Source organism: Paramormyrops kingsleyae, chromosome 5, assembly GCF_048594095.1.
Source record: "Paramormyrops kingsleyae isolate MSU_618 chromosome 5, PKINGS_0.4, whole genome shotgun sequence".
Taxonomy (NCBI): Eukaryota; Metazoa; Chordata; class Actinopteri; order Osteoglossiformes; family Mormyridae; genus Paramormyrops; species Paramormyrops kingsleyae.
In genome coordinates this window covers 7579738-7607374 of record NC_132801.1, presented here as the reverse complement: position 1 = coordinate 7607374, position 27637 = coordinate 7579738, and the positions used below count along the sequence as shown (strand labels likewise).

General features: G+C 45.5%; 1 protein-coding gene across 2 annotated transcripts; it reads right to left on the bottom strand.

The window, feature by feature from the left end:
- Window positions 1-1006: 1006 nt before the first annotated feature.
- LOC111845286 (amine sulfotransferase-like) lies at window positions 1007-26107 on the bottom strand. 2 transcript variants are annotated; one of them, XM_023814627.2, is made up of 9 exons: window positions 25970-25993; window positions 20721-20820; window positions 20107-20243; window positions 6630-6807; window positions 4191-4396; window positions 3498-3624; window positions 3080-3174; window positions 2676-2856; window positions 1007-2001 (listed from the first exon to the last, which is right to left on the bottom strand). In XM_023814627.2, the coding sequence occupies exons 3-9, from the start codon at window positions 20137-20139 to the stop codon at window positions 1874-1876; spliced, it is 948 nt and encodes a 315-aa protein (XP_023670395.2). In that variant the 5' UTR covers window positions 20140-20243; window positions 20721-20820; window positions 25970-25993; the 3' UTR covers window positions 1007-1873. The 2 variants fall into 2 exon arrangements, with proteins under 2 accessions (XP_023670395.2, XP_023670394.2); XM_023814626.2 differs by lacking the exon at window positions 20107-20243 and having other exon boundaries at window positions 25970-26107.
- Window positions 26108-27637: the final 1530 nt, after the last annotated feature.

Below are 27637 nucleotides of genomic sequence, written 5' to 3'. Positions count from 1 at the left end.
GGACTTTGGTCAGTGTCCTATAATAATGCATGTGTCACTAATGTTAATGTGAAACAGCTGGATGAGTCTTGCAATCAAGGAAACAAACCAGTCAAAGCACAAGAAGAACTAAACTATATTTACCGAAGCACAGGAGCCTTTCAGTTTTAAAGTAGTTTGTAAAACCTGAAGTAGCTAAAAGTGTTCCCCCGTACCCATATATGGATTATCTGATCACCCTAGTATAATATGATGACAGCAGTATTTGAAGATGTGGATTCGTAACCAAACGCTGGCGGCTAAATTCAGCACGACGTAATCATCCGTTTGTGCTGCTATGTATGGGTTGACAACCATAATATCCAATATTTCGTTCTTGAATGAGGACCGAAAGTTGGCCACAGACAGGGGTGGATCTACAGGCAGGAAGAAGGGGCAACTGCTCCCCCAAACCATTCAGTTGCTAAAACCGTTAGCTACTCAAATCACTGAAACAAGCAGGAGATGCAGAGAAATCTGTAAATGCAATCTTACGTCCCGCTAAAACGTGCACGGCGTATCGAGCTGACATGGCGAGCCTGCCTGCGTGCATGTGCGAAGGAGAGGAGCAACTATAAGCTTCGCCGTTTAAAGTTTAACCCAACACACAAATTTAAGTCAGTTAAATTAGTAATGAATGTAATGTATATTCAATTAGCAATCTATGGCTTGTATGCTACTGGCACTCAACAATTAGAATCCGTTACTGTAATGTTAGCCAAAAGTAGGCTAGAATCGCTCGCCAAACGGAATTCAAATACGTGATTTCTAGGGGCATTTTAGATTTAGTGAGCTAGCTCTCATTTTAGTAAAGCCAAAAAGCTGCAAAATACCGGTATGTTTGAATCCATAATGTTTACGCAGTGGGTTGCCAGTGGGGACTGTAGGATGTGAGTGCAGCTTTTGAGCTTGGAAACTTGTAAAAATTCACCGGCGCCATACAACTACGGCAGATGACCGTCTGAGGGGATTGAGAACCAGCCTGCAAACCAGCCTGCAAAAGCATTTAATTTGGGTATGTTTGTGAAACATGCTCAGCACAACAACAATCGCCTTAAACTGTCTTTAAAATTGTGGTCAGACATGACGGGGAAGAGATGGGCAGTGCAGAGCCAATGAAGAGCTGGATAGTTTTTTGCACGAACATTGACCTGTTGTTCCCATTGTAGATTATTAACATAAACCTGGGGAAGTGTGTACTACAGTTTACGTAAGCATGCTCCCAACCTCGAAAATTCTGAATGAAATGCATTACTAACTAGAGGACTGATTGGCTGAAGAATCCTCTCCCCTGGGTTTGAAATGCTGATTAAAGGTTATCCCCGAAACCTGTAGACACACTGGCCCTTTGCAGATAAGATTGCCCACCCCTGCTTTATACTCTAGTACTAAGCCACAAAATAGGCCAAATAGATATTTAATCAGAAGCACTATTTTGTGTACTGTTCTGGGGGGGTGCAAGATGTTACAACTTTCAAACTTTAAATTTAACATGTCATAGTAAAGTCCCTAACTTTTATTCATTTATTAATTTGTTTTTTGATTGTTTGTTTATTTGAAAAGAGCTCTGCCAAATCTAAGGTTGTTCGATACCTGAATATGGCATGTATTCCTTTACCGGTTGTACATCTGATGAGGAAGCTGTTTCTGTAATTGAGCAATGCAATGTTATTCTATACTGATGAAGGAGATTTGCTCCAGATATGATCTGAAATTTTATTTTGGGTGGTTAAGGCGGCAGTGTTGGAGTGGGTGGTGTAATCTGCGATAGTCCATTTATATCCAGGAATCAGCATTTCCTTTTATCTTCTGTGGGACTGTAACTCATTAAAGTCACAGTGTCTCCGTGTCCTTGTCATCCGTGCAGCTCATCGACATCCCAGATGAAGGTTAATGGCACATCTTTCATCTTCTCCTGGAACACTTGGTCAAACTTCTCATTCTGTGCCACTGTCAGTAAATTTTTCCAGTCCCCGATCGTACCTAGATCACAAAAACACAGGCAGTTTGGCATCAGGAGCAGTACTGCATAACACCAGCTGATTAGAGCATCGGACGAAGACGACGTACAGTATGTACCTTTAAGGTTAGTGACGACGTACAGTATGTACCTTTAAGGTTAGTGACGACGTACAGTATGTACCTTTAAGGTTAGTGACGACGTACAGTATGTACCTTTAAGGTTAGTGATGACGTACAGTATGTACCTTTAAGGTTAGTGACGACGTACAGTATGTACCTTTAAGGTTAGTGGTTAAAGTCCCCAAACAGGCAAAAGCAAAGTGTGAAAGCTGAATTGCTCCAGTAAAACATTACATAAATGCATTAAAACTGTAAATTCATTTGGATAGAAATGTCACCTAAGTAAATGCATCTCTGCTGACATTAAAGAAGTTCTGTCACCTTTATCTGGAAGCCACAGGATATGGAAAATAATTGCATTAAGTGCATTAAACAACAAAGAAACAAACAAGCAGATAGGAAAATCAGACCTAGGGAGCAGTGATAATCCTGTGTGGGGTTCTGTGGTTATGGTTAATATTTCCAGAGTTATAACTCACTAAGATTACATAAACACTTTACCATCAGGAAAGGTGCATCACCACAGATGAGTCATTTAATAACAGATTTATCAAAACACACAGCTGTTTTCTGACCTTTGCGTAGAAACTTCCCCTTGTCTTTGTCCATGACATCATTAGGTAGTGATTCGTAGTTGGCTTTGATGTCGTCCTTCATGTTCTTAAAGGTGGACATCTCCACCACCCTGTCGATGGCGGCATCGGACAAGTTCTTCCCCAGGAACTCGCAGATCTTCACAATGTTGGACCTTAGGTCCTGTAGGAGACACAAGTGGGGCGTGCTGACATGCAGACAAAGCTAGTCCACCACATATGACAAGTGTTAGAGAAGATAAGGATCCTTGGGCTAGTACACATCTGGAAATGACTGGGTTAACATCGTCAGACATATACGCTATGTACTGATTTAAAACATACACAACACATACACAAATTAAGAAAAAATCCTTTAAAAGAGCATCATGCCCCTCTTTCCTCACCTTGATCATCTCCTCATAGCTTAAGAACAGGATGTTGTACTTGTCTCTGTTCTTGTACCAGCCCGTAACATGGTCAAACCAGGAACCACCAATCACTGGGAAGAACAGTAATAAAGGACAGCAGGGCTGATTATCCATTTTTCTCCATATTGACTTAAAGGCTATGCAGGGATAAACAATGTCCCAGGAGCAATTCGGGTTAAGGGCCTTTCCCGAGGGCCCAATGGTGACATCACTCTTCCAACCATTGCATTTGAACTGGCAGCCTTCTGATAATGAACGCAATATCCTAACCCTCAGAGCCATACAGAACAATGGACACGTGTCTGATGCTTGCCCATAATGTCAGACCCAGACCAGGAAGGACCATAGTCAGGAACATCAAGACCATCATCACGACGCCCCGAGCAGCACTCACTCCATCCACGGAGAAATCTGTCCATCATTTGGTTCATGTCTTTGTGTTGTTCCAGCTTGATCATGAACTTGGAGAAGTGGAAGTAGGAAGCCATGGTGTCTTTGGGATTCCTGGTAACATAAATGACCTGAGAGAAATGGATACTATTGGCATATGCAGTGTCATGCAGCAGGTTACACAGTGTCATACAGCATTGTATACAAATGTGAGAAACAATTGTTAATCTTTTTTGCGCTGTGGTTTTGCATGAGCTCATTCATTTGTGGAAGGGGAGGGTGGTGATGAATTTTCCAGTGTTACATGAAGCATGAGCACATTTCACTCATCCTGCACTGTGGGACGTACAGCTTAAAGTTTACAGCCCTGTGTAACATCACATTTATTTGCTTTACAAAGTGCTTTACCCAGAGGCATAGCTAGGATTTCTGGACTCCTTACAAAATGCCACATTGACCCTCACTTTGCTGACTGGGCCCCAAACCTATATTTTGGGGCCCCTGTTATAGGGCTGGGCCCCCCCGGAATCTGCCAGGGTATCCATGTCTCCTCTGACACCCCTGCCTGTATCCAAAGTATCAACTGGATATAGTGGGAAATGTTATGCCGGTTTTTGGGTCTGGAGTTTACTATCCATGAACTTATGAGGTGCTCTTTCCCCTCTATATCCAGTATTAACACATCTGGAAATCTCACCTTGGCCATTTTTTTATGCAGGCCTCTGGGAACCACTTGCTCCTGGAGGTGAGAACAGAAGAGCCTGGGGGACGGGCGACTGTTGTAATCCATACTCTTTTCTACGAATTCCAGCCAAGGCATGCGGATGTATGTGAACTGGTCCACATCGTCCGGAAAGGTGTCGTTGAAGAGCTGGGTAATTATGCGCTGGGTCCACACAGTACCTGCAGGTGATGCCGATATGAGGGGGAGTCAGATGGTGGGGGAGAGGGAGAGAGAGAGAGAGGGGGGGGGGTGACAGGCTGTGATAGATGTTCATTCCAGACCCACACTGGTTTGGCCAGCACTTCTAAAAATGTCAGTTCGACACAGCCACTTGCACTGTATGTAGTTATCTAACAGCAGAGACACTTTATTCAAAATAATTAAATGGTGGTGGTGGTGGTGGGGGGGGGGGGGGGCATGGCCGAGGCACCCATTTTCAGGGCCCTAAGCAGTATTTGGATAACCTAATTGTCATTTGTCATCCTCCTTCCCATTCTGACAGGCTGATCAGATGGGGGGCCCCCTGGTGGCCACTGGGCTCTAAGCAGCTGCTTAGTTTGCTTGTGCCTTGAGTGGGTCCTGGGTGAAGTTTAAAGCTTTGGAGAAGCTTTAAAAGTAAATGTTTAACTGATCTTGAGATTCACTTGAGATTAACTGATCTTGAGATCTTGTAAATGCCTGAAGGTTAAGGGCATGTAAATGCTCACATTGGAAAGTGTCGGATGCATGTTTAATAGTTAAGCTATCCGGACTATTAACTATGCAGGAGGATCAAACAGCGTGTGAAAGATGCATCATATTCATCTGAGGATCATATTACACTTGGAAGATAATTAACTCACCTATACAATGTCTACTTTATATTTAAATGTCAAATTTAAATGCATCAGTGTCAGACTGTCTTATCCTGCCTGTAATTTTTTTTGATTGATGCACATGTTTGGATCGATCTGTTAGGCAGCTCATGTGGTCTCCATGGAGACAGACCCCTGTCACACATGAGGCTTAGGGCTCCGTCATGGTGCTCAGACCTGTGAAATCAGGACAGAGGTCTATCTGAGGCAGAGGCTCATCTGCCATGCTCTCCTTTATCCCTATACAGCTTTTAAAAATAACCAAATATATTATAGATTCCCCTTTTTAAAGGAAAGTGAAGAGCCTGTTGAGTTTGTGAGTCACTGAAAGTTGTGAACATGGAAAGTGAGAGAGTTAGGAAGATGTACAGGAGGCAGGAATTCATCAGGTCACGTGGTCCACGCCGCGTTCAGATGCCTTCGGTGGTAGTGGCGGTTGTGGGAGATTTTGAAGAATACTGTTATAAGAAGGTTTTGGCTACTGGGCACCAATTGAATAGCACATGCCTGGTGACTGGTCTGTCCCTGCATCTGGCCTCCGCAGAACACGGTGGCCAGTCCAGAGGTCACAACTAAGTAAATACAGTCATTTTAGTCCAACATGAAGGTGGTCATCACTGTTTATTTAATACACGATACTTTTTTTCTAAATGATACGGGTACTGAATACAATTTGATGTGATTCAATATCTAAAATATTGAATATGATCGTATATTGTTCATTTTATATGGCAAGTCGATGTAACATTTTCCTTGTGTTACATTGTTGAATTTTGTGAGCCACCAACCAGCTCCTTTTCCTTCTAATGTGACGTTGTGTGTGCTGAAATCAAGTCGCGCCTGTACAGTACATTGCTCAGTACAGCCTTTGCAGGTAACCATGTTCCTATCGTCACTATGATATGTCCCTTAACAAAAAAATAACACTATAAAATGGGTAGTTATTTATTTAATGTGTTGATGTTAAAAAAATGAAACACAAGCCTCTCCCTTGTTGACTCAGGGACGCGTTAAACTCGGCAAAATCAGGCTGGTAATTTGGCCCTTGCTGGGCCCAGTGAATAACGTTCAATTCGAATTAACACAGAAGTCACAATCGTGTATTTTAAGTTTAGTTTAATGATAATGTATACACTGTCAGAAAAAAGTACCAATTTATACCTTTGAGGGTACAATTACTTGTCACAAGGACTGTACCCTCAAGGGTCTGCCAATTGTACACTAGCTGTAGGTAAATGTACCTTTTAAGGTACAGGCGTGGATGCTGAGGAACATTTTTGTACCACTGAGGGTATATTAATGTTGTTTATACCTTGGGGAACAAAATTACTGACAGTGTACCAACACATAAAGTCAGTGGTATTTTCACTAATGTCCTCTGCTTTCATTGATAAAACACCTTTATTAAAATAATTTGATATATTACTGAGAGATCTAGGCCTTTTTGCTGTTTTAGGCCTTGTGTTGACTAATAAGTTTGCACATAAGTAGAGTTACAACCTTTAGTGGAATAAGCCAAAATGATCAACTCTTAACTCAGAACGTGCAAATATCTTACCAGATTTCGGGAAGGTGACAAGGAAGACATCGCTGTCTCTGATCTCAAAGTGCTCTAAGCTGTCTATGAACTCCGGAGTAATGTTATAATCCTCGCCTATGGGGAAGGTCATTCCTTTATACTCGAACAGATAGTCATTGAGCGTCTTGTACTCCTGCTGAGCCATTAATGGAAAGTACTGTGGAAAAAGACAGAGGTGCAAAATGAAGATGCTACTACTGCAAGTCTCACTTCTGAAGTGCCTTAAGCGCCCAGCTGTCTGCTGAAGGCTGGACTCTATAAATGACCCTAGAGAGTCTGGCACTGCAGTGGCTCCAGGGCACTAAAGATCCTAATCTAAATAGACCATAGTTCATGTGATAAATTGTTTAAATAACTGCTATCAGCAAGCTGCATTACAAAGTCTGAAAATTGTTCGTGACAGATTTAATACTCTATTTGCAGTGTGTGTAAGGCACACACACACACACACACACACACACACAGACCGACCTGTACTCATATCTTTATAGGGACCATCCATTCATTTGTATGATCCCTAATACCAACTATGACAACCTCCCCTACTGGAAAAAAATGCAATATTGTTGCCAATACCACAAAACTTGGAGATTTGATTGAAGCTCCGATTTTGATTTGTCAGGTCATTTTTTTAGGTTTTAAAGAGCAGTCATGTTTTTTTCCTAGTTCATACGTCATGTCTTTACTTCTAGTGAATAAAAGGTGTATTTTGCCAGTGTTGGGAAGATTACTTTGGAAATGTAATTCATTACAATTACAAGTTACACTACTATTACATTTTAAATAAAATGTAACTATTTCAATTACTATATGAAAGTAATGTAACTGATTACATTTGATTACTTTTTGGTTACTTTTCTTAATTATGAATGAATATTCTCAACCGTTAACCATTTATGAATAAAACCTGGTAGTGTTTACCTTACAGCAGTACTAAACACTGACTACTGTCAAACTCCTTTCAATACATGAATTAACATGATTATTGTTACGATTGGTTTGCAGGGAAGCAGGTGAAGGGAGCCGTGAATACTAGAGAACGGTTTATTCGGGGGAAACATGTAACATTAATGACAGACCTAGGGAAACAGACTTGAACGCGGACTAATATACACAGAACTACAAGCAGGAAATGCAACACAACAGGTAAACGGAAGGATTCCACACGGGGTTAATGAGGTAGGCGTGGTCCATATGAGGGCGGTACAGACAGGGTGTGACAGAACCCCCCCTCAAAGGCGCGAACTCCGAGCGCGCCTCGGGGGAACGGAGAAACGGGACCAGGAAAACAGGACCTGGAAAAACAGGACAAAACCATTAATGAGGCACAGGGAACAAAACCGAAACACAGAACAAGCACAGGGACAAGTAGTAAGACAGGACCTGACAAAGAACGGGAAACGCAGACAGACAAACCAGAAAAGGAGACACAGGGGGAACAGAGAACTGAGGAACAGAAGGACAAGGAGTGAACACGGGAGGCACAGAGGGACAAGGAGCAGAGACAGGAGGGACAAAGGGACCAGGAGGGAACAGAGGAGACACAGAGGTTCGAGGAGCAGAAACAGGAGGGACAAAGGGACCAGGAGGAAACGGAGGAGACACAGAGGGATGAGGAACAGAAACAGGAGGGACAAAAACAGGAGGCAGAAAGGCGAAGGGTGAAGGAACAAGGGGGGCCCGAGGGAACCCCAGCGGGCGAAAGGTGGTAGCCAGAGGGGCCGCGGGTGACCGAGCGGCCGAAGCCGGAGTGGCCGAAGAGGAGGGCCAAGGAGGCACCTTTGGCAGGCCTGCAGGAGGCTGACAAGGCGGAGAAGGCAGGACTGAGGATGGTTGACCAGCCCTCGGAGGGGAGCCCATAGGTGACTGGCAAGCAGGTACCAGGGGAACCATAGGCAAGCCCCGACCTCTACACAGGTGTCCCCTCCTCTTGCGGGACACCGAGAGACGGAAGTTGGGAGGGGGTCGACCCGCTTGGGGCATCAGCAGGGAAGACCGCCTCCAGGAGGAGTTCCTTGGGGTCGCTGAGGGGACAGGACCGGAGTCCCGGTAGCTGGTGAAGCTGGAACCGGGTCCAGAACCGGAAAACCAGGAGCAGGAGGTGCCGAGGACGGATCCTGCGGCACGGAAACCCCTGGGGCTAGCGCTGGGATCTGTGCCTCAGAAGCAGGCGCTGTTCGCTTGGGGATCCGTGGGATAGCATTCCCCCCAGACCCGGCCCTCTTCAGAGCCAAGCGTGTCCCAGAAAAGGGGTGAACTGCCCCTCATTGTCCCCTCCCTTTCTGGGACACCGATAGGCGGGGCTCTGGATAGGATCAACTGTGCTGGGGAGAGGGCAGAGGAGTCATTCCAGCACCAGAGTCCCTGGGGCCTAGCAGGTAGATCCCCGAGGGGTTCCGTTCGAGCTCCTACTCTCCTTCCACTAAGGGAGGAGGAATGATGACGACACAGTCTGGGACTTCCTCGGGGACAGGGATTTCCAGCGTAGGCGGGGTTGGAGCCTCAGGCTCAGCAGCGAGCAGAGCCCTTGGAGTCTCGGGTGGAGAAGGAGGTAGAAGCCCAGGAGCCTCGGGCAGAGCAGAGACAGGCAGAGCAGAGACGGGCGGTGGTGCAACCGGGACCTTGGGTAGCGGCGGAGGCCTAGGAGCCTTGGGCGTATCTGCAGGCGGAGACGGCGTTGGGAGGCCCCTGCCATGCTGCCGCCCATTTCGGCTGCGCATGTGCACGACGACCTCGTGCGTGGCAGCAGGCTGGCGGGCGTTGTGCGCAGCGGCAGCAGGCTGGCGGTCGTCGTGCACATGCGCAGCCGAAATGGGCGGCAGCATGGCAGGGGCCTCCAAGGGCGCAGCGACCGGGACTGGCCGGCCAGGCCCTTCCAGCATGACCTGGGAACAGTGGACCAGCTATATACTCTCCGCAGGGTTCTGGAGGGTTCATGGGAGTTTGCCCAACCAGTCTACATGTGTTTTGTGGACTTGGAGAAGGCATTTGACCGTGTCCCTCGGGGAGTCCTGTAGGGGGTGCTCCAGGAGTATGGGGTGCTGGGCTTCCTTTTGAGGGCTGTTCGGTTCCTGTATGACCGGTGCCAGAGCCTGGTCTGCTTGGGCGGCAATAAGTCGGACTTGTTTCTGGTGACAGTTGCACTCCGTCAGGGCTGCCCTTTGTCACCGATTCTTTTCATAGTGTTACGAACCCCAGTCTAGGGTTGGGGCGTAACAGAGGACTGTACATATCTCGGTAAACCAAATGTGCCAATTTTATTAGCGCTTTCACCACCCCTTTTGTTTTTAAGCTCCGCATGGGTATTGCTTCGGGATAACGGGTGGTGGCACACATTAATGTAAAGAGATAACTGTTACCTGAACGGGTTTTGGGTAATGGACCCACACAATCAATAAAGACATGTTCGAATGGTTCCCCAATCGCTGGGACTGGGCGCAGGGGAGCGGGGGGAATAATTTGGTTAGGCTTTCCGACTAACTGGCAAGTGTGGCACGAACGACAGTATCTCTTTATGTCCGAATTTATCCCTGGCCAATAGAAGCACTTGGTTATGCGGGCGAGCGTCTTCCTAATTCCAAGGTGACCTGAACACGGGTGATCGTGAGCTAAGGCTAATACTTGAGGTCTGAGGGGACATGGAACAACAACCTGAAATACCGTAGCCCATTCCTTGGGAGACTGAGGAGGTGTCCACTTCCTCATTAGCACACTATGATCCAAGAAGTAAGCTACTGAGTGGTCTGCTAAGTCTGCTTTCTCCACGGCCGAATCAAAGCACTCCTTCCGGGAGGGGTCAGCTTCCTGAGCGGAGATTAACTCTCCCCGTGTACACATGCTATCAGTGGCTTGGGGTGGAATAAGTTCTTCTAGTTTAGGTTCTGGACTAGAGCACGGGGGCAAAATGGTGATCTCCTGATCAGCCATAAAGGTGTCAGCTAGCTCAATGTCTGCAAATTTTCGAGCCTGGGACCGAGTGAGAACACAGGTGGGGAATACAGCAGGATATTCAACATCCAAATTGTCAGAGCAGCACCCTGGCTCTGACGCTACCTCGGGTAGTGGAACTACCTTTCCTCCTGCTATGTCGTTCCCCAAAATGAATGTCACACCCGAAACAGGAAGACGAGGTCGAACAGCCACTTTAACAAAACCACAGAAATCATCGGTTTTCAAATACACTTGGTGCAGAGGCACTCTCACAGTTCCTAACTCAATCCCTTGCACAAGAACATCATAACCAGTGTACGTCGAGTCAGTAAAGGGTAACACATCGTCTAGTATAAAGGACTGAGCAGCTCCAGTGTCACGCAAAATGGTTACAGGGGTATGTACATCGGCATCATCGAACGAAACAAAACCAGAAAACACAAATGGTTGGAAGGCAGGTTCAACAGAGTGGGCTGGCGGCGAGACATCAATAACACAATCAGCAACATTTACCTTCCTAACAGCCGAACAGGTATTATTGCGCCGAAGCGCAGGACAAACAGATATCAGATGACCAACTTCATGGCAATAGAAACATTCCCTGGTTTCTACGCGTGGGGTAGAAACAGCCGTCTCAGGAGTCAGCACCGATCTAGGGTGGAGTTTACGAGGCATAGGGGTAGGAACAAACACGGTTCGATGGGTCAGTATGAATTCATCAGCGAGGGTGGCGGCTTCCGCAAGAGACGTCACCTTTTGTTCATTCAAGTAGATAACCACACGATCAGGTACACAGTTTTTAAACTCCTCTAACAAAAGCAGCTCTTTAAGATGATCAAAGTCAGTCACACCACTAGCGGTACCCCACTTATCAAAGAGGAGTGACTTCTCCCGAGCGAATTCCACGTGGGTTTGCTGGGCGGATTTACAAAGTTTTCGAAAGTTCTGCCGGTATGCTTCGGGCACTAACTCATAAGCCCTTAAAACAGTGGCCTTCACCACATCATAATCTAGACTCTGTTCTAATCCAAGAGCCAAACATACCTCCTGAGCTTTCCCTACGAGTTTGCATTGAAGCAAAAGCGACCAAAGGTGCCTGGGCCAATTCAAAGTGGTCGCGATGCACTCGAAGATGGGGAAATATGCATCCACTTCATTTTCTCTAAATATGGGCACGAGTCCAATATGGCGACTCACGTCAAATCCAATGTTCTCCCTTTCAGGAGATCGAGTTAAACCCAGCGGAGATTGAGGATTAGGACGCACGTTCTCGTCCGGCGAACCTACACCAGCACGAGCGGTGGAGCGAGCAGTTTCAAGGGGCGAGCTTACCTTCCGCGGCGGAGGAACAGGCTGTGCCTGGCCTACCCTCGCCCTTTGCACGGCAGCGTCCCGCTCTGCTTCCATCTCCAAAGCCCTAATCCGTAAGAGTTGGGCCTGGCAGTCCTGCCTCTTAATCTCCAGTTCGGTTTCTCTCAGCCGAATTGTGAGGAGGATCTCCTCCTTAGACGAGCCGAGATTCTTGGGATCCATGCGAGGCCCTGCCACCGGGCCTCCGGCTTCCGCCGTCGTAGGCGACCGGGCTGGGCTAGGTGCAACACCCGAGAGATCTCCAGGCTCTGGCAGGATTCCTTGCATAACCAACTCGTCCTGCAGGACCTGCTTAATCACCTGCTTCGAGGCACCGACAGGGATCACCACGTTGAAGAATCCCGCTATGGCTACCAGGTCAGACTTCCTGCAAGCCTCAAATTGTTCCGCTGTGGGGTTCAGCGTAAACTCAAGCAGGTCGAACGTAGCCATACTAAACCTAGTTACACAAACTATCCCTACCACAGGTAAACCGCCAAGCAAAGCCGAAAAACACACAGCAATCGAGTGACACAGGCAACACAGGGGAACGATACAAAACAGTGAAATCCCAGATAACAATATCCTGGTGGGTAATATCCCAAACAATGGGATCCCGGACGAGCCCCCAATTTCTGTTACGAACCCCAGTCTAGGGTTGGGGCGTAACAGAGGAAGGGAATGGGGAATAAGGGAAACACAGGGTGTGGTGCACAAGGGAACACACGTGGACAAAGGGGTATTTTTTTATGTTTTTTATATTTTTGATACACACGACAGACACAGAACAGCAAACCTGGTGCAAGAGCTTCAGGAGTGATAAAGGCCAAAATAATAAACAAAACCCCAACTACCGAACGAAACCCAAATCTAACTGAACTACCAAAGAACACAGAAACAACAAAACCTATACCTAACTCCCTATCCAAATCAGTGGACACAAAGTATAACAAAACAAAACGGCAACCACTCCCTACGCACCAGATACATACACAAACACACATACAAGCCAAAGCGTAAAGTCCGAGGGGCGCGCGAAGTCGTAAACCAAAAACCGGGCGAAAGATCGAAAACCAGAAAGCAAACAAAACCAGGGCAGAAGTACAGAGAAGGGGCAAAGCGAGAAATCGTAATCCGAGAAACCAAAACCGTCATACACAATAGTCAATCAAATAGTAAACCAAAACACAATCCAAAATATGAGCAGAGCTCTCGAAGGGTCTTGCTGTCCGGCTTTTCACTTCCGCCGGACGGAAGTGACGGCCGGCTTGCGGGGAAACTTGGGCGGGGTCCAGACGGGGAGGCGGAGCAAACAACAGTGGGGCGTAACAATAGTTTTTATGGACAGAATTTCTAGGCGCAGCCAGGGCATTGAGGGTGTCTGGTTTGGTGACCTCAGGATTAGGTCTTTGCTTTTTGCAGATGATGTGGTTCTGTTGGCCTCATCGGACCGTGACCTTCAGCTCTCGCTGGGACAGTTCGCATCTCGGGGTCTTGTTCACGAGTGAGGGGACGATGGAGCGGGAGATCGACAGGCGGATCGGTGCAGTGTCCGCAGTGATGCAGGCGCTGCATCGGTCTGTCATGGTAAAGAAGGAGCTGAGCCAAAAGGCAAAGCTCTTGATTTACCAGTTGATCTACATTCCTACCCTCACCTATGGTCACGAGCTGTGGGTAGTGACCGAAAGAACGAGATCGTGAATGCAAGCGGCCGAAATGAGTTTCCTCCGCAGGGTGGAAGATAGGGTGAGGAGGAAGACCGCCTTAGAGATAGGGTGAGGAGCTCGGTCATTCGGGAGGGACTCAGAGTAGAGCCGCTGCTCCTCCGCTTTTTTTTTAAGTAAAGATCATCTTATACAAACCTTAAAGATTATTGATTTCTTTGCACGATTGATATCCTTCATTGTGTTGATGTAAAACAGTATAACATAAATCCAATTTAACAGTTTGACTACTTACTACTTTAATAACACTTAAATAACAACAAACACGCGGGGGCTGTTGGTGTCCAACCAAAGCCCTTTAAGTGACAACGTCTCTGTACTTAGATGGCTGCCTAATCAGGCGTGCACAGTGGGATGTGTCACACCTCGATCGTGCCGATCCTCCTGTGCCTCGCCCCCCTCATTAACCTCATCAGCTGTTTTGAGTTGTCTTCGTTAGTTAGGTGTATTTAAGTCCGCGTCAGAGTTTATTTCCCTAGTCCTGTCATTGTAGTGTTATGCCGTTTTCTGTCCTGTCTGCCTCTCCGAATGTCAATTAAAACCCTTACTCCCGATTCCTCGTCTTCGTCGCCCGCTTCCTTGGTCCGTGCTAGGCACGGTCATGACAGAATGACAGGACTCGCAAAGAAGACATCGAGGTGATATATTGGCTGGAGCAGCCCGGGTAGGGACATCCCGGGCTTTGGGCTCTAGCTCACCGAGGCCGGGACATCTTAGAAGAGATGTCCCTACCCGGAAATGTGTATGAAGAGGTGCGTTCCATGGTACGGCAGCTTTGGGAAGGAGCCGCCGAGTCCATGATGAGACGGGTTGCCGTGGACAGCAGACTGCCAGACGGCTTCCTGCACGAAGCGCCCCCGACTCCGCTTCCCCCAGCACGGAGGAAAAAGCGGAGGTACCGAAGACAGGAGGAGGCACCAGAGGTCCTCCAGGGAGATGTCGCAGTCTCTGTTACCTTGCCTCCGCGGAATCGGAAAAATCCCCTTCCGATTCTTAATCCGGCGGTGTTTAAGTCGGACACCACCACTGTTTTGCCCCGACAGATGCCTGTAATCCACATAGCGGCTGCCAGACTGCCAGGACCGGCAGCCCGCACCTTAGTAGGAATGTGCTTGGCTCTTAAAGGGGCCAGGTCTGTTATGGACGTCATCCCGTGGGTCCCCAAGTTTCTTAAAGGGACAATGCCTACGGACAAGGTTCGGTCCCTGGCAGCGCCCCCTGTGTTTCCTGAGGCTGCAGCGCCCTCCGTGTTTCCTGAGCCACGGCCTTGCCTGGAGATGGCTAGGAGGTTTTTCACCCTCCAGGGACTATACTGGCGGGTGGTAAGTGAGCCCACCTTAAGAGACTCCCCAGAGGCAGTTACGCTCCTGGAGCAGCTCCGGAGGGAGTCCGCCGCCGTTTCTCCAGTGGCTTCACCTCAACAGCTGGAAAGGGCGGAGGAGACCTTAAAGAAGCTACTACACTTGCGGTCAGAGCTGGCTCCTCCCGCAGAGGATGCGGTCCCGGCTGCGTCGCCACCCTCTGAGGCTCCTGCAGTCCCTACTCAGCTCCCCGTGGCCCCTGTGCTCCCTATTCAGCCCCCAGCGGTCCCAGAGGTCCCCGTGCCGCCCCCTGCTGGTGCCGAGTTGGCTGCTCCTGCGGCGCCCCCAGAGGCGCCTGTGTCTCCTGCGGCGTCCCCAGAGGAACCCCGTGCCTCCTGCTCCTGCGGCGCTCCCTGTTGGCCCGCCGCCCGAGGCCATTTTGAGTGGGACCCCTCGGGGATTGCCCTGGCTTCCCCCGTGACTACCCCCATGACCTCCCCAGTGACTCCTCCACCGTCACCCCAGTGTGGCAGACCCCGACCGGGTCCCCACCTCTCAGTCTCCCGGAAAGGGAGGGGGTACCTGCGCCGGGGCCGGGTCCAGCCCGCCCTGCTCGCCTGTGGCCTCCCTGGCTTCGGCTCGGCGGTCGCCTCCGTTAGCGTAAGATAGTGAATGAGGAAACCGTAAAAGATAGTTAGCGAATGAAGTGCAACGCTAGGTTTGCAACTTTTCATAACTAATAATATTAGAATGACCACACAATTGGCATTTCCATTGAACGCGATTCGGAACTGCATGGGTTCAAATACATAACATTGACGAGATGATCAGTATTTATATAGATACGTTTCATAATTTACTACATTGTAATTAGTATTACAAACAGATGGGCATATTTTGTTTTCTCTCTGAAGAATGTCAGAATCAGAATCAAAAAACTTTATTGATCCTGGAGGAAATTGCTTATGCGATGACTGCCACAACACACAACACAAGAACAATATAAAATAAAATAGTCTAGATAAAATCTAAATAGAAATCTGTGGAAAGAAAACAACCACAATATGAATAGACTATGCTACACACAGAAATGTTTGATATATCATCTATCTATATGTCACGCAGCTGAGTGAAAAACAATTGCCATAAGTGGTAGTTTGGAAGAAGTTATTGCACTTTAGAAAATCAGTAGTAGTAATTAAGAACTTGAATCAAAAATATTTTAACAAACAAAAAATACAAACTCTTCATCTCAGCCAAATAAGTTCATTAATATGGAAGCAGAGACACATCGACGTACACTCACCTAAAGGATTATTAGGAACACCATACTAATACGGTGTTTGACCCCCTTTCGCCTTCAGAACTGCCTTAATTCTACGTGGCATTGATTCAACAAGGTGCTGAAAGCATTCTTTAGAAATGTTGGCCCATATTGATAGGATAGCATCTTGCAGTTGATGGAGATTTGTGGGATGCACATCCAGGGCACGAAGCTCCCGTTCCACCACATCCCAAAGATGCTCTATTGGGTTGAGATCTGGTGACTGTGGGGGCCATTTTAGTACAGTGAACTCATTGTCATGTTCAAGAAACCAATTTGAAATGATTCGAGCTTTGTGACATGGTGCATTATCCTGCTGGAAGTAGCCATCAGAGGATGGGTACATGGTGGTCATAAAGGGATGGACATGGTCAGAAACAATGCTCAGGTAGGTCGTGGCATTTAAACGATGCCCAATTGGCACCAAGGGGCCTAAAGTGTGCCAAGAAAACATCCCCCACACCATTACACCACCACCACCAGCCTGCACAGTGGTAACAAGGCATGATGGATCCATGTTCTCATTCTGTTTACGCCAAATTCTGACTCTACCATTTGAATGTCTCAACAGAAATCGAGACTCATCAGACCAGGCAACATTTTTCCAGTCTTCAACTGTCCAATTTTGGTGAGCTCGTGCAAATTGTAGCCTCTTTTTCCTATTTGTAGTGGAGATGAGTGGTACCCGGTGGGGTCTTCTGCTGTTGTAGCCCATCCGCCTCAAGGTTGTGCGTGTTGTGGCTTCACAAATGCTTTGCTGCATACCTCGGTTGTAACGAGTGGTTATTTCAGTCAAAGTTGCTCTTCTATCAGCTTGAATCAGTTGGCCCATTCTCCTCTGACCTCTAGCATCAACAAGGCATTTTCGCCCACAGGACTGCCGCATACTGGATGTTTTTCCCTTTGCACACCATTCTTTGTAAACCCTAGAAATGGTTGTGCGTGAAAATCCCAGTAACTGAGCAGATTGTGAAATACTCAGACCGGCCCGTCTGGCACCAACAACCATGCCACGCTCAAAATTGCTTAAATCACCTTTCTTTCCCATTCTGGCATTCAGTTTGGAGTTCAGGAGATTGTCTTGACCAGGACCACACCCCTAAATGCATTGAAGCAACTGCCATGTGATTGGTTGATTAGATAATTGCATTAATGAGAAATTGAACAGGTGTTCCTAATAACCCTTTAGGTGAGTGTATATAAGGCATTAAAAATTATGGGATAGGACCCGCCATCAGCTCTTGAAGTGAGGGTGGTCATTATCATCTCTCATGTTTCCCGTCTGGTTCACTGCCTTTTTGAGACCCCTCTGGCAGATCTCTGACCTCCAAAACTACACACATCAGGAACACTTTTCCCTTCCCACACTGCAGTCAGAGCCCCATCCTCCCAAGGCTAACCATTTCTCAGATAGAACCAAATTGCAGGAGTTTCACAGGCCTGCTGCACTGATAGCTGTAAAAGCAAAAACTGCCAAATTAAAAAATGACTTTCAGTGCTTGCCAGATACGCATACATATAGGCTATAAAAGCAAAGGACAGCACCGCGAGTCTCTCTCCATCTCCGGGCAGATCGCAGCTTGCCGTTTTCTGCATTTGAACTCGCCGAATTTGTCTCTCTCGAGTTGATGAAACCCCAAGAACTCGATGTTCACTTGAAATCGAATCGGATGCATTACCTGTGGCTAAGATGGTCTAGGCCTTGCAGTGTCAATAACACCAGCAGGACCAACATCAACACCCGCGTCAGCAGCTAAGAACACGGATGACCAAAGGATAACAACCTCGAGTAGCTTTGGTTTGTCAGCTGATTCTTACTTTGAAAGGGCCTGCAAGGGCTTGGACTCTGAAAGAAACATGGGACTTAAAATATTTACTTTATTCCTATTCATAAAGCACGATTATAAAATCATAGTCCTAATATGACCCAAACAAACTTCATTCCTTCATATACGTAACATTCAGACATTAGGCCTGCAATGCACCGCACGCAATATCATAGTATAATTGCGCTCACGCAATAATGTAGTAATTTACCCCCTAAATATGTATATATAAATAAAACTAAGTATAAATAAAATATATTTTGCAGCCATCCCATAACCCCACAGTTTAAAGACTGATAAATGTTGTCATACTGTGCCAGTCAAAAGTTTGGACACACTTACCCATAGAAAGGTTTATTTTTACTATTGTCTATAATTTTTGAATAATCAAAACTCTAAAATGACATATATGGAATTATGCACTGACCAGAAAAGTAATAAAATATAATTTGGAGGGGGGGCAGCTCTGTGGGTTGGGACTCAGACGGTTGTTGGTTCATATCCCAGAGTCAGCAGAGTGATACCGCATTGGGCTCTTCAGCAAGGCCCTTAACCCCAATTGCCGTAGGGACTGGCTGATCCTACTTTCTCCTCTATGCCATTTATTTATAACCTGGAGTTAAGATATTACACTATTCTCAATCAAGGCCTAACACGTTTTCAAAAATCCCATGAAAAAAACGTGTATTCTGGCAAGCGGAGTGATGAGTTAAATACTATAGTCCCATGTAACTCCAGAAGTGACAAAAATGATGCTACCCTTTTCAAGAGCAAGGAAAAACTCAAGCTGGAGCGAGTCACGACAGCGAGTCACGACAGGTGACTGAATGAGATTTGCTGGCTGTGTTTTTTGAGATAAACCTGGAGAATAGTTTGAACATTGGCCTGATAGCTGCATTACCGTGCAAGCCCTGAAGAGGGCACTTAATATCCACACTTGGGATTGTGCTGCTAGAAAACCAGAAAATTTCGAAGATAATTTTCCTTTATTTGTTCATCCATCTTCTAACTGCTCGTCTCGATTAAAGTGGTTATCAGGTGGCACGGGGCACACCCTGGATAAGATGGTAGAAAACATTAAGAAGAAAACATTACATCCAGATGTCATAATATCCCTCCAGCATTTAAATTTAAAATTTGGAGCATCCCTAACCCAAAACATGATATGGGTCCTGTTTCTCCCTCTTTTGAGCGCTGCATTTCAGTCATGAGTAAAACAGTATAGGACGTTCGTGTTCCACGCTGAAAGCTCATGTCGTGATGTCACCTTCTCACGAACTCAATCAGAAATGCCAGCCGTTCTTAGTATTATGTAGAAAGTAATGTAAAAATAATTTGCACATTATGATTGTTCGAGAATAGAAATACAATGAGAACTAGAGGCCAATCGCTGATAAATGTAAAATAAGGGTAGTTCCTGTTGCTGGGATTTGGTTCTGATTGCCTCAGGTCTCGCGTATATTTTCCTTCACATCTTTGTCACATATCTCACTGTTTGGCCGTAACTCACTGGAGCTATTCTGTACTTTTTTTCTGTTTCTATAACATTTTATGGCTATTTATAAACAAGATATGTTGCCTCTGTTTTCTCCTTTCCATTTAATCTCCTGCTTGGGACCATCTGGCCCTGAGCTAATAGATCATCACCTGGACCCCAACAGCCACCCTGCATCCAAAGAATGGTCCAAGTGTTGGCAGCTCCAGTGCACCGACACAGTCGTCTGCATCACCCTCTCATCCTCTTTCCTGGCTCCCAGAAGCTGGATCACATGACTCAGATTGCTGACCCCCACGTGCTGTCTTCTGTGATAAGGTTTCTTGTGGACATTTTTATTAGCCACTCATACAGAGATGGGCGGTATTTTTCAGGAGTACTACTTGACTTCCCTCTTTGTAAGGGTCATTTTTCAAGTTTTCCCACCATTTTGTAATTTGTTTTTCCAGTTTTCAGTTCTGGAAGAATCGCTGTTAATTACCGTAAAGCTGCCTGAAAGAGCTTACCTGTAAAAACGGGGAAGATGAACACTGATTCATCACCACTGTTTTCCCAGCTCAGTTTCTCTGTAAACCCTGCTGTCTGGCAGCACAGATCCCTGTCTCTCCTACAGCAGGACGAGGATTCAGGTCACATGGCCGGTCTGTTCACAGAGAGACACCACGGATTCTCGCTCACTTACTGAACAGAAAACCCCATTGCGGCGCCTTCTTTGGTCTCCGCTCGTCTACAGTAAAAACTAATTCAGCATTACCCTGCGGCCAGGACACCGTTTCCATAAAGTGAACGGCGGACCTCCTTAACTCATTCTTCCAAACATGAGGCAGGGAATACGATTTTCTCTGCTCTCGTACTCTCTGACACTGGCAAATCTTGTTAGTTCCACCATCGCTGACCGGCCTGGTAATGTTAAAAATGACTGAACATCATGCAAAGTTCATTTTAAAGCAGACAGGCCCCATATACTCCTATATCCACACGCAGTCATATATGGTGCCAGAATATCCAGTTCTCATGATCTCATTGGTTGGATCGATGTTTTCTGTGGGTTTTTTTCCAAATTAACTGAAAAAAACGTATAGTGAGTTACGGAATTGTACTGGCTTATTACCATGGTTACCTCTTTGTTTGGGGTGAGGAGGTCAGGTGCGGGAAGTAGCCTGAGGAGGGCGCTCTGACCATCACGCAGGAATACCGAGCAGCTTGTCCATGACATCATCCTGGAAGAAAAAAGGTCGGGAAGGAAGGTGAGTGACAAGGTTATGAACTAATGGCAAACATCTGCATCTCAATTCGTTCTCATTTCACTGAAACAGGCATCCAGAACCATACATTACTGACTACAGTATTTAACACACCTCAGAAAACTGAGCAGATGTCTCAGGTTGGACACTGAGAGCCAATAGCTGTCGTGAAGGTATGCATGATGTTGACATCTCGGCTTGTTCTGTCATGTGTCTGGTTTCACTGTGACAAGGGACCGCGCTCCTGATTCGGGCCTGGCTTTTCTAAATGAATTGTAAAATTCAAATCCTACAGAAAAAGTCTTCACATAAATTGAATTCTGTCACCATAGTCGGCACATGCCGTTGCTGCATTTTTTTTACTCCGTCGAGTCTCAGTGACATACATTTTTATTTTTTATTTCGTATCCTTCTTAATGACAGCTGCCATTGCTGTGTAAGATTAGTCCTTGTTGTTGTTGGAGTACAAAGGGCAGTTATCATATTCTTAAAGAGTGCTACTGTTTCAGCTAGGGAATACCCAAATTATGCTGTATTGTGATCATTTCCTTCAAAGCTCTGAATTCTGTTGAAACTGTACCTCTGTACCTTACCCTGTACAATGAGACTTTGTCCTGTGAAGGCTACACCATTTCCTATACAGTAACGCTGATCTATAAAGGATCCATATCAACCCCTATACAATAAGACTGCATTCTGTGAAGGATTTGAATCAGACTCCTCTACTGTAACACTGAATTCCATAACGTATCTGTATCAGAGCCTGTATAGTAACGCTGAATTCTGTAAGGCATCTGTATCCAACCGTGCACAACAACACTGAATTCTGTGAAGGATCTGTTCAAGTCCTGGGGCCTGTACAACGAAGCGGGGTTACTGGCTTATCGGGGTAACTTGTCGGATTTAAGGTAGTCTGGGCAAAATGTAAGTGAGCGAATATGAAGTCCATTTAAACTGTGGTACCTTAAATCCGACAAGTTACCCCGATAAGCCAGTAACCCCGCTTCGTAGTACTGGCCACTGGTGAATGTGTCTTGTGTTTTTGAACCCCAAACCAAACACAGTCTTGGTTTGGGTCTGTTAAAGAGTCTATTTAATTCCATTTCATCCCATTAGTTTCAAGCTTTATTATTTAATATTATTAATTTAACCAGCCTAAAAACTGTTGGTTGAAGGCGCTCGAGGAAGCTATACCCTCGAGCAAAGTACTTAACATACTTTTGCCCGCTGTAAATATTTCAAACTATTTTAAAAAGTTACTGTTCTGGATAAAAACATTGACTCTGTGAGCAAATACTAATAACTGATGTCAGAACAATGTGAAGTTGTTGATTAGTAAGTTAAGTGGCTAGTGATACTGTAAAATCCTGAATCATCAACTTAACTGAGAACAACCCCCCCACCACCCCACCGGGACTTCAAGAAACATCAAAGCAGGATATCAGGCCTGTCCTGTATGCCTTTGGCCTGTGAGAGGAAAACCTCTACAACATCGTGAGAATTTGCAAACTCTGCATACGCACAGAGCTGGGTTGAGATGCAAACCCCTATCTGGGAAGGTGTGAGTCCTCTCTACTGAGCCAGCATGCCGTCCTATATATAATATATGGTTAAGGTACGACTATTTCTGATACTGATCTAAAGACAGCAGTTGGTGACAGTGAGGTGAGCTATATTTTAATGCCCACACTTTTACAAAAGGTCCAAAACCCAACCATCTTCTATAACCACTTACCCTATTCAGGGTCATGAACCTCTCCCAAAGGGTACAGGCACAAGAGAGGGAACACCAACTTTTCACAGGACAAACATGCCATTCACAACTACAGGTAATTTTGTAGCTCTATTTCACAATAGCATGTCCTTGGACTACAGGGGGAAACTGGAGGAGACCCCACAGCAACTCAAGGCGAACATGCAGACTCCTCACATGGAGCTATGGTGGAGACTCAAAGGCTGGTCCCAGAGGTGTGAGGCTGCAGTGCTAACCACTGCACCACCATGTCACTTAGGTCCAAAATGATATGACTTTTAAGTGCTTCTAATGCTTAAGTCCAGTGAACAAAGTAGTCCAGCCTTTACTCGCTTACAGATGAGTATTAAAAATGAGTCACTACTTCAATGAATGAAGATTTGCCTGGAGAGCAGCCTGCTTATCAGTCAGCAGATGATAGCGTTTTTATAGGCCAGACACCCTGGGTGTGATGATAGGGGGGTAATTGGGAGCGACTGGGCTGCAGAGATTTGAGCAGGGCGGCTTGTGCAGGAAGTCCGAGTCCTGGCAGGCAGTCGCCACGGATGAGAGCCCCCCCCCCCCGAATTTCCTCCTCCTTTGACGGCATAGAAATCACGCTGATTGCACTGACACACTATGTCGATAATTTACCAGGCCAGAAAATGATCGTGTTCAGATTTTAGAGCTAAAGTGGCTTTTAAAGGCACTAAGACTTTAAGGATCATCTTCAATGTATGAAATACGTGTTTACTATCATCGTCTCGGGTTACGTTGGGAATGATTTTCAGGTACAACTTCATTCATAGTAAAGTTTTTTTTAAAGTCTGTCTTTTCCCGGTGTTGTATTAGTGCTTAGAAGTTGGACTGATGGGTGTTTTAAATGCTTAATTAATTCCATGAAACATTTATGCATTACAATTTGGCTCTTGTGAAACATACCATACTGAGATATCTCCTCAGAATCTGCCTTTCCTTCAGCGAGTAGCCAATATGTGTGACACGTCTGCTGTAGCGTTTCTGGTAAAAACATGGACCATCCAGGAAGGTACACACAACATACAATGGAAATATCTGGATTTCATTCACTTAGCTGGTGCTTTTGTGCATTTTTGAACAAGCAGGGATAGACAGTCCCTGGAACAAAAGGAGGATAAAGGTCTCGCTCTGGAGAGTTGTGCTGCTGACCCTGGGACCTTCCAATCACAGGCAGAGTGTCCAAACACACCTTCTCCATGCTTATGTGTCACACATACAAAGGAAACACACTGACCGCTAGCAGATTCAGCACATACAGAGAATAACAAAATGGAGACGCTTTAGAGAAATTCTAGAACAATAACACTGCCTGCTACAACTGAGCAGCAATGCATTTTGTTTCCTGAAAGTTATTGCGCTACTTCTGGCAAGAAGTTTCATTATCGTTTTATTTCAATGAAATTCCAGATATGAATTAATTCAGATTTAATTGCCTGTCTGTTGAGGCTCTCAATGCGTATCGTTTTGTGACTTTGGGGTTTAGTAATCAGCAGACCGGAAAGCAGACAAGCGGCAGCTTCCCGCAGCTCCAGCTAGAATAAAACAAAGCTCATAAAACAATGTATCAGTCATATATGGAAAAGCGTTTCAATTTGCACAGGAGGCAAGTCGTTTGTGAAATCACCGTGACCATCAGCTGCAGAAGTGGCTTTTGAAACTTGATCTGCTATTAGCTAGTTTCACTTGACATTTTTTATAAAACCTTTTCAGAGAGAACAAAGTTTGCCTCTGAGCAAGCAATTTTTAAGATACACATTCTACAATTAACCAAATGACGCGTCACAATGGCCTGGCTGAGGCTGAACGAGTGAATGAAAGCATGCAAACACACTACTACAAACATACACATACACACCCACCAAACCTTTTGTCTCCTTCAATTAACTGTGGGAATAATATGGCATGTATTATGGTATCCATGCAATATAACCATAAAACTTAACTTTTTGAATGATTAATTAAAATCAGGTTTATCTTTTTTTTAGCATTTTAGCATTCCCTAAGCCAACGGCATGTATCTGATGACACTTGGCAGGCTAGCTGTCCATATAACTAAAAAACCTCAAATCATCTCAAAGTGGCCCTTGAGATAATCATTTAAAAAATGAAATGTTCAGACGCCCTTGCCCCCCAGCTAGATGAATTTTCTACAGGAACCATATCAGTCCATTTTTCCACCGTGTTTTGAGACAAACACTAATGTGATGAATGACATGGTTGCCATTTTGAATTTAGACTCAGCAAAAATCCCCAGCCAGAAACACTAATGCATAAAATTTGCAGGACGGCTGTGTTAAACAAGTTGAACAAATTAAAATGTAATTTCGCAGTAACCTCTTTTTCAGTGTCTGTCCGCCTTTACTTAAATCGTTCCTTGTACAGACCTCTTGTAAAATACTAGAAAATTAATCAAGAGTCTAATGAATTCGGGCCAAATACCATATCTCCGGAACGTTCTGTCCTATCGATTGAAGGCTCCTACTAAAATGTTTATCCACCTCAGGTAAATGCAAGCCATTTAGAAAGTCTGAATTCGCAGATCCTGCTGCCCTGGCCACAAGCTTATCTTCACTGAGATCCCTCTGCATCACATTGTAAAACTATCTGTCATGACCCTGTCATTCGATGCTAAACCACAACAGCTTAATCGAAAATGTTTTCCTTTTCACCTGAGCAAATGTGATAAAAATCATAGTCACAAAATAGCATGATATGCACAGCCCTTAAACCACTGGGCATTTCAGCATGAAACATTCACAGAAGTGCACCTTATATACAAGGATGTACATTTGGGTGCGGATGGTAGGGACGTGTCCTTACCAATATTGTGAGAGTACCATGTGGTTTACAGGAACAGGGATGAGGGGCTGATTTGGTCCCTAACGATGCTGAAATCAAACCTACACCTTTGCTTATATACAATCATATTATATATGAGTATGTCATTATATGTAATCAACAGATTAGGTTGAAATCCATTTCAATGTGTAACATGGCTGCCACTATAAGTTTCTTAACTCCAGAGCCACTAGTTTAGTGAAAAGGGGATTAAACCGGTCTTAATTAAAAGTGACTAACAATTTGTTAATGAATGTGACGTTCATCTCAGAGCACTCGCATTCACACCTACAGGCAATTCAGCAGCTCCAATTCACCTTTATAGGAGGGGGGGAGGGACTCAAACCCCAAGTTTGAAACTGTATGTATTCGTGTAAATATTCTGTTACCATTTTGTAGTGCTTTTTTGATTATGCTTTTATTGTGTGCGAAATAATGGACTGCATTTGTTAGGTTTGAAAAGAGGTGACGATAATGGCAGACGTTTTTCTGAAGGAAAATGTGTGTCGCGCTTACCTTTGAGGTGACGTGAACTCGAGAACCTAACGAACGCTAAGCTGTCTGCTGTAGGGTAGGTCAGTCAAATGCAGATATGCTATCAAGTGTCGTTTTCATGTGTTTACGTGACTCTCGGAGCTAAGCTGTTTCATTGGGCTACGTCACGCAACGTTGCTAATGTTTTGTAATCGGCGGGATGTCGCAGAGGAAGGCGAAGCAGGTCACGAGGTCCTCTGGTTTCAGCACGGCGCAGCGTGTGTGGTCTCTCGCAATTCAGCGCTCCTCCGACGACTCCTTTCAGTGTGACTTCCGGATATAGCTTAAGTTTGGCTGTCATCGAGTGCACAATGTTTTCAGAGATCACAGATATCGGTCGGGAGTTGCATTAGACCCTGAGGAATATTTATGATCTAATAATATCTTATGTTGCCTCTGTGGCTGTCTCTGTTTATGCCATAATAATAATTCAACCAGTACTTATAGTCCTCTCTTTTTGTGTACATAAAACATGTCAAATATTTTCTAGAATTTCAGGGATTATTTACAGATAAAACACGGCATGTATTGCTAACAGCATGCCTGGCATCAAAACAAAAAGGCAGAAGACTAAAATATCTATATAACCATTAATGGACTCTCTGTAAATATATGTATGACATTCCGCCAGACAGATACACTATTAGCTGTTATACAGTCAACTGAACAGGTGCATTCCTTACAGAAGCGGCTTCTGAATAAATGTGGGTGTAATTCTTTCCCTGGCTTTATTTCAATGTCTGTTTTGATTCTTCCCATGTTCATGTAAGTTTGCTTAACGTACTCTGGTTTTGCAGAACTACCCCTATTGTGTGTGCACTCTGTGATGGACTTGCATCCCTTATGGAGTGTGTTCATCCCTTGACTTTATGCTATAGGCACCTGACCTCCCCTGATTCTGTATTTCTTGCATTTCCAAAGTGGATGGATGGATGGATGGATGGATGGATGGATGGATAAACCAATGCCGAATTCTGAAAGCAGGGAATTACAACACTTTTAAGATCTTAGGAAGTCCAAGTTCCTGATGGAAGTTTACTTCTGAAATCGACTTTCCTGGTCACAGAGTTCCTTGAGGTGATAAGTGATTGGCCATTACCACTGTTTGCTGATCTCTGATTGGATAGAAATGTATATCCAATGAAGTGGAACCACCAAACCTATATGGTCCAACAATCTGTCAGCAGTATATCAATGGTGTTGGCTGGCTTTGCGAGTTTGTCTGCTTCATATTTCAACAGCTCCTCTAAGCCGATTTTGTGAACAGTGCTCAGGTAAGGAGAGATTTAGAGATGTGAGGTGTTTCAGATCCCTGATAAGGATGAAAAGAAGTTTCTTGGCCCAGCGGATTCTGACTCGGATGGGACTCTTTGGCCACCACTCATTATGGAACCTAAGCCAAATGTGCTCTCAATGGTGACCCTGGCGGCTGTCACGAAACTGCAGCCCCACATGTTTGGATATGAATGTGCTGAAGCCAGAATGGGGAACCATGAAGCTGGTCAAATTTTATTAGCGACACAGATTGGGTTCCAGGGCAAAGCCTGAAAAAGTCTGCTCCTCTAAGGTATTGTTTGAAGTAGGGGGCAGTGTGCTTGGGCCTTTAAAAGGATCTTTTCAGGTAGGCCGTAAACCGATCCAGGGCCTTTC